We start from the raw sequence: 7,135 nt of genomic DNA, 5'->3' as shown, positions 1-7,135 counted from the left end.
TTGGGAGATTTAACCCTGTGCTACCCGTGATGGAATATTTACACTCTTCTCATTTTCTCATTTTTCTCCAAACCCTCTCTTCCTCCACCTCCTCTTCTTCTTCCTCCTCCTCCTCCTCTTCTTCATCCTCTCACATTTTGACGCGCTGCTGAAGATGCGCACGAATGCGTCTTTTGCGCACTCCGATTGCGACCGCCACTGACAGCGCCCGTGTTTTATAACCTTTTTAAACCTTATTTTTTTATAGGGAGAAGGGGGGGAAAGAGAGAGAGAGGGAGCGAGGTGTGAATTGAATTGAACGTGGTGCTGGTCTCATGTTTCTCGCCTAGGGCCCGGATGTACCGAGGGATGCACCGGTGCGTTTTCCCAACCGGTTCCGCCGAAAGCCCCCTCTTTTTTCTCGCCTTCACCTCCATCATGGGGATTAGGTAATATTCACTCCATGCGAAGAAACCCTCCCCATAAATAAAAAAAACGGAATATCCAAAGCTGCCCGTGTCAGACAGTTCTTTATTCTTTTTTCCCCCTTTTTCCTTTTTTAATTTCTTTATTTTCGGGGCTTTTTTCCTCTTATTATTGTTTTCCCTCCTCCTCTCCAGCGTTTTCCTCCCTCTCTCTTCCATTCACCTATAGGGATAACGCCGGACTACATTTATGGTAAATGAAAGCAAAAACATGTACATCCCGGAGGACACCCTTGAGAACCATCAAGGTATGTGGTGTCTTTTTATTTATAACTGGGAAACATCTTGTAACTGTGCATGAGAGAGAGGGAAGGAGGTGGAGGGAGCGAGAGAGAGTGAGAGGAGGGAGGGGGGGGGGGGGGGGAGGTATGATGATCTCGAAATGGGGATGGGATGGAGGGGAGAGGAGGGGGAGGAGGGGGGAGAGAAAAAAGCAACGGGGTGTTACCTCTCTCTCTCTCTCTCTCTCTCTCTCCTCGTTTTCAACAGATGGACAGATGCAGTTCTCGTTTTCCACCACTCCACCACTTTCTCTCGTTCCCTCCGTGCAGTTTGTTTATTCCCCTCTATGTGCATTTTATATGTTCCCCTCCTTATGCAGTTTGTGCAGCGAATGAAGTTGGGCCATAATCACGCAACAAGGCTGCAGGTAGAGCCGTGGATAGATGGATCAGGCCTTTTCTTACTTGGCTTAGTCCACACTTAGTGGTTTAGTAGGCTGTCCTTTTGGAAAATTGTGCCATAATCGGTGGGCCGTGATCATATTTAGCCAACAGGCGAGTGAAATTATTATTTCCCGACACATTTTCCGCATAAATTCGCAATTTACAAGGAGGGGTGTGTGTAGAAATTGTGTTATTACAAACGGGTTGCCAGATATCTCCTGATTCTCCCTCAAATCCCCCCTCTCTCCCCCGGCCATAGCGTTTCGACAACAAACTTGTCAAATAGCAGGCTTAACTGTTGTCCACCGGGGAGTAAATGAAATTGGATGTATTTTGTAGGCTATATCAGAAATGAGCACACAGAGGTCGTTAAGGAGCGCAAAACGAGCGGCGCCCACCGATGCGCGTCCACACACACTCGATCACTATCGATCCTCCCTTCCTTCCTAATCAATACTCGTATTTGTCACGTTTTAATTTAAGTTTTCATGGCCGCGGGCCTCCTTAATAGCACCGAGAGAGAGAAATCGCATTGAGATGACAGGTGGCAGTAGGAGGGCCTACAGGACTTATTTGTCTCCTGAAGAATTGGGTTGATGATGTGCTATTTTTGGGATGGGAGCGGACAGCAGGTTGTTTTGTAGCAGACACGGCCAAAGTTCAACTTAAAGACTTTTAAGAGAAGTAAAAGCGCTAGGCTGAATGTGAAAGTGTATCGAAATCCCGGGCTGTGGTCTGTTTCATGGTGAGGAAAGGGTCCGTTTGCATTGCGCAGTATTACGCGTCGCTCCTTCCACCCACGTTGCAGAAAGCAAAGCCCAGCAATGCATTAGTTTATGATCTTTACATGACAGCCGGACCCTGTAATTCTGCAAGGGGTAATTTTCCGATCACTATCATCATCTTCATAATCATCATCATCACCATCATCATCATCATCGTCGTCCACCACCACCATCACAACCACATACCTCCGCCTTGGCGACAGGTTCCATAGCAACAGGGGCTGGAGAGAGGGGTGGCCGTGTGTGTGTGTGTGTGTGTGTGTGTGTGTGTGTGTGTGTGTGTGTATGTGTGTGTGTGTGGGCGCGCGTGCGTGCGTGCCTGCCTGTGTGCATCTGTGTCGCAGCGAGGCACAATCAGCAGTAGTTTGTTCCCAGGAACAACTGATCATAGGCTGGTTATGATGAATGTTACCTGTAGAAGCTGCTGTCATCTGAAATAAGTAAACAGAAACCACCTTTTAGGCTGTCATCTTCATCATCACATTCATCAGAAAAGGCTAACATAGCCTGGTCATTGGTAACCTATCACTTTAGCAGGTCATCATCATCTGAAAGGCAGGTGTTTGTGTGCAATCTGCAATTAGACAAATTTGTTACCTCGATTTACCATGATACCATGGCCAATAATGTAATCTTAATCTGTTATTATTATCATAAAGTGCCTTGTTTGTCCAAGTTGTCCAAAGAAAAGCATCATCATCATCATCATCATCATCATCATCATAGATAGGCTGTCTGTCTGCCTGTCTGTCTCTCAGTCAGATCAGGGAAAGGGCTTGACACCATTGTCAAAATGTCTGCACTTTCTTGATAAGCCAAGAAGATACATGCAGGTCTTAATGGCTACATTTTTTTGCAGAAATGAGGAAAGAAAGATCCTCAGGGATAGCAAATTTCAAAAACCTTTTTAAGATGAATGCATCTTTTTTCTACTATGATGGTCCTGCATTGCTCAGTGGGTTGAGCATGGCACTATCACTGCCAGGGTGACAGTATCACTGGCCACTGGTAGGCAGTTGGCATTTAGCACTGTCCCTCAGTGTGGCTCAAACCACAAACCCTCCACTTACCAGCATCACATGACTAGGAAAGTCACCTGAAAAGAATCCAATTCAAATGGCGTGGCAGAAAGTATTTCAGCTTAGGAGTGAATTTACACCAAGGGGCTATACATCACACAATATCAGTCAACCAAGTTACACTATGCTAGTCAGCACATTTGTCCCATTTGTCCATCTGAGGTGTTAAAATATAAACTGGTGACTTGACTGACAACCTTTTTAACTTGTTTCTTATGATTCTCAATGTTCAAGTTACTGCAGATTTCTAGCAAAGTGTTTGACATTATCTCCATCTGAGGTGTGCGTAGGTGGTGGCTTCAGCACCATGGACAGTTCACTCTTCACTGGCCTATTGACATTTACATGACAGCTGTTGAAGAGTTACAGGCATCAGACTGAGATATTACCAGTTCTATTCCGCTTTTCCATTTACCATTTTAGGTATTTATCTGACAGTCACACTCTTACCAGAAAGAATTATGAGTGCAACTGTAGAATAAGCATAAACTCATAGATCACCAAAATAACAAAGCATCCAATAGCAGGGTATGCAAGTATCAAAGCCAGACAACAGGGGATAAATACACTTTCTTTTTGTTGTTAAAGACAGTGATGTAGTGGTCATTGGGGAAGTGGGTGTATTATAATGCCAACATCATATATATTTTGTTGTCCATGAAGCAGATAAATGGGTAAACATCAGACATATGTCCAGTGAAAGAAGTAGACATACTGCAAAATTGCAAATGTTCTTTGGGGCGGCAGGGTGACTTAATTATTAGGGAGACCATCCTTTGACCAGAAGGTCTGGGTTCATTCCCCCCTGACAACAAACATTTGCATTGCTGAAGTTTCCTTGAGCAACACACTGAATCCCTGCCAGCTCCAGTGGTGCTGCTCTGTAGCCTGACCCTGACCTCTGACCTCCCTGTGGAGAGGGGCAAGAGAAAAGACAAATTCCTCTTTCGGGGACCAGTAGAGTATCACAACAAAAATTCGCTCTTGCACAGCTACAGGGTGGCAGGATGGCCTGGTGGTTAGAGACCATCCAGTAACTGAAATGTCACAGGTTCAGTTTCTGCAACAGGCAATGTGCCAGTTGTTGCTGAAGTGTTTTTGAGCGAGACGCTGAACCCCTACCTGTCCCCCCCTGCCCCTGTACTCCAACCCGTCTGTCTCACAGGTTATATGCTGTGTGTAATGTGGTGATTGAGTGATTTAAATGCTTGAAAAATTTGAGAAGATAGCCTAAATTGTTCCTAGAGCATGGTACACAGGCAGCATTCAGAGACCACTTTCTGATCCCTGCCGCCGACTTTGTTATGGCTATTGATTTTTGTCCCAGTTATCAATCAATTCCCATCCTTACTGCAGGTCTGTAATTTAAACAGAGTTGATGTTACAGATGATCGTCATCAATAACTGTAAGCTCAATTAGTCCATATTACTTCTGTCTGAGTGGCTTTGAAACACACACGCACACACATACACAGAAACACAGACAGACATGCAGGCACATGCAGACCTGCCGTTATCTGTGTTTAATGGAGGTCGCTCTGAAGTAAATGCACACTGTTACAGAGTCATGTCATTGCATATTTGAGATGGTAGTTGTTTGAAATACATACACACACACACACATACACGCACAGTCCTCACATTACGGCAGCAGTTTTCAGTGGTGCAATCAGCAAGGTGATTTTCCCTGTGGGCACTGTGCCAGAGGCATGATACCTTCGTTAGGGATATTAATTGGTTTCCGATGGTTACCCTGGGGTGCTGGCCACCCGCCAAATCACCTCACACTAATGGCTCGACTTGATATGTAGAATATTTCATTGAAGTCGCCTTAAAAGACATGTTGCAATGACAGGGTGCACTGCCTAGACATGTAGCAACCAGCATAGAGCTGCTGTCAGGGAGAAACCATGTATCTGCAAAAAGAAATGTTCTCAGGACTGAAGGAAAGAGTGGTTATGTTCTCACTGACACCTGTATATTTTAGAAATTATATGTGCGATGGGTTTTTGACAGATTTCAAAGGCCAATTGATGGTTGATGGTGTTGTTCTCTCTTGACCTGAAAGTTTACATGGTAATAGTTTCATGTAAACTTTCACATCAAGAAAGAAAATGACGAAATTGTATTTATTTGTGTGTATTTTTTGTAACAACAACAATGTCTGTTTGGTGAGGGACACAAGCTCAAAACATCTTGATGGAGATCTGTTTTTGTGTAATGGCTTGACTTGATCTATACTCTTAAATCTTGACTTGGTCTAATACTCTACACTAGCTGGAGCTAAGGTAGGCCTTAGGGAAGACATAGTTTATGTCAGTTAAGTTTGTTTGACAATTTGTTTAAGAACACTATGAGTAAAAGGTGTCTTCAAATGGTAGCTGTTCCAGTATTTATTGAGTTTGCTACAATGCATGCTAAAGCTTTAGCATGCTGTGTGTGTTTAGTGGATGGAATGAGCTTTGCATCATCTCAAAAGAGTTGAAACTGCTACCAATCTTCTTGTCAAGCAGTTGATCGGAGAGATTATTTGTCAAATTTGGTACGTTGTTCATAGGAGAAATTTGTTTTAGAAAGTTTTTGTGAAAACTGACCAATTGCAACCAAGATCAGACAGTAGAGTAGTTGGCTTCTCCAAATAAATATAAAGACAAAACTTAATTACATATTTCTTTCTGAAGTGTTTTAATTCACAGGCAAACAGCCAGGCCAGCCAAGTCATCTATCAGTGTGGTTGACATAGATGGAAATCTGGGCAATTAAGCACCAATCTACCGTTAGTTGATGCAGTCGCTCTGTTACTCAATATCAAGGTTGAGATTGTTTCTGCTGAGGTGTGATGGATAGGAATTGAACACTGGATAGCTTTTGTCAAGTGCTGTAGTCTAACAACATCTGTATAGAAAGCATTGGAAAGGATTCATTCCAAAATGAAAATTATGTATTGGACTGTGGAAGAGCTGTGTATTTTACAGTGAAAAAAGACCAGACAGGGAGGCAATTAGTTGATACAGTGCTCTATCAACTAATTGCCTCCCTGTCTGGTCTTTTTAACTAACCTTAGTGTTTGTTTACATGGTATATGATGTGGTATTTTTAAACCAAGGTTTTGTTTTGGTTTTTTTTTATACCTGCCCGCATACCAAATTTCCCTCCCCTGGGTAAGATAATTTCACTTGATTCCAATGCAAATCAAATTGTTTCAAGATTTATGTATTTTTTAATTTGAGTGGCATTATCTTGAGTGGTCATCTTTACTTTAAGACATTGTCATGAGTATTTGAGGAATAGATCTTAAGAATAAATGCTAGATTCAATAACTTTTTTTACTTTTTTTGAGATGGGCATTTTGGGCAGTGCAAACACAAACACAGGCAGACTTGGTTATATCCAACAACAAAGAACCCATCTTGTTAGTGCGTTGCAGTCAAACATGACCCATTTTGATCAAACAATATCCCCCATACCCCACCCTCACTCACCAAACAAAAGCCAGCTAAATGAACTTGCCTTTGTTTTCACACACACAAGGGAGATATGTGTGTGTGTGTGTGTGTGTGTGCGCGCATGCATATATCTATCCGTTTTTTTTTCCGTTTGTTTGTGGCTCTGTACCTGTGTGTGTGTGTGTGTGTGTGTGTGTGTGAGAGAGAGAGAGAGAGAGAGAGAGAGAGAGAGAGGGTAGAGAGTCTGTTTGGTGATTGTCCCTTGCCATGCTTTAGAAGGAATATTACCAGCCTTTAATAATTCAGTCCTGAGGCAAAGAAGCTTAAGTAAGTGGGAAAACTTGTTCCATGTGTGTGTTTTAACCTTCATTCATCCGGAGAGGGTTTGCTATGAACACTCGCTCTTTTTCAGCAACACCCTACCTCAAAATTCATCCAACCACAGCCTTCTGCTGCTGGCCACTGAGCAGCTTCACCGGAGGAGTTGGGGTTTAGGTGACTTGCTCAAGGTCAAGTCAGCAGCAGTTGTTGCAGGAGGGGAGAGTGTTGCTGTTAGTCACTTTCAATTTACTCATTCACCCAGTGTTTTATTCAGTCAGTCCAGGGATTTGAGCCCACAGCCCTCCAATCACAAGCTCGCTTGCTAAAAAAGAGCATGCATGCACAGCAAACTTTCCCTGGATAAATACAGTTTAA

The 7,135-nt window shown here is 43.2% G+C and overlaps 1 protein-coding gene across 1 annotated transcript in view; it reads left to right on the top strand.

Moving 5' to 3' along the window:
- Nucleotides 1-654: 654 nt before the first annotated feature.
- cacna1c (calcium channel, voltage-dependent, L type, alpha 1C subunit) overlaps nt 655-7,135 on the top strand; it is a 205,541-nt gene continuing 199,060 nt past the window's right edge. Inside the window, exon 1 of the mRNA XM_078281956.1 lies at nt 655-712. Coding sequence (XP_078138082.1) covers nt 655-712 — 58 coding nt within the window. The remainder of the gene's footprint in view (nt 713-7,135) is intronic.

The sequence above is a fragment of the Centroberyx gerrardi genome, chromosome 24 (genome assembly GCF_048128805.1).
Source record: "Centroberyx gerrardi isolate f3 chromosome 24, fCenGer3.hap1.cur.20231027, whole genome shotgun sequence".
In the NCBI taxonomy this organism is placed as follows: Eukaryota; Metazoa; Chordata; class Actinopteri; order Beryciformes; family Berycidae; genus Centroberyx; species Centroberyx gerrardi.
This window is presented reverse-complemented; position numbering and strand designations above follow the sequence as displayed.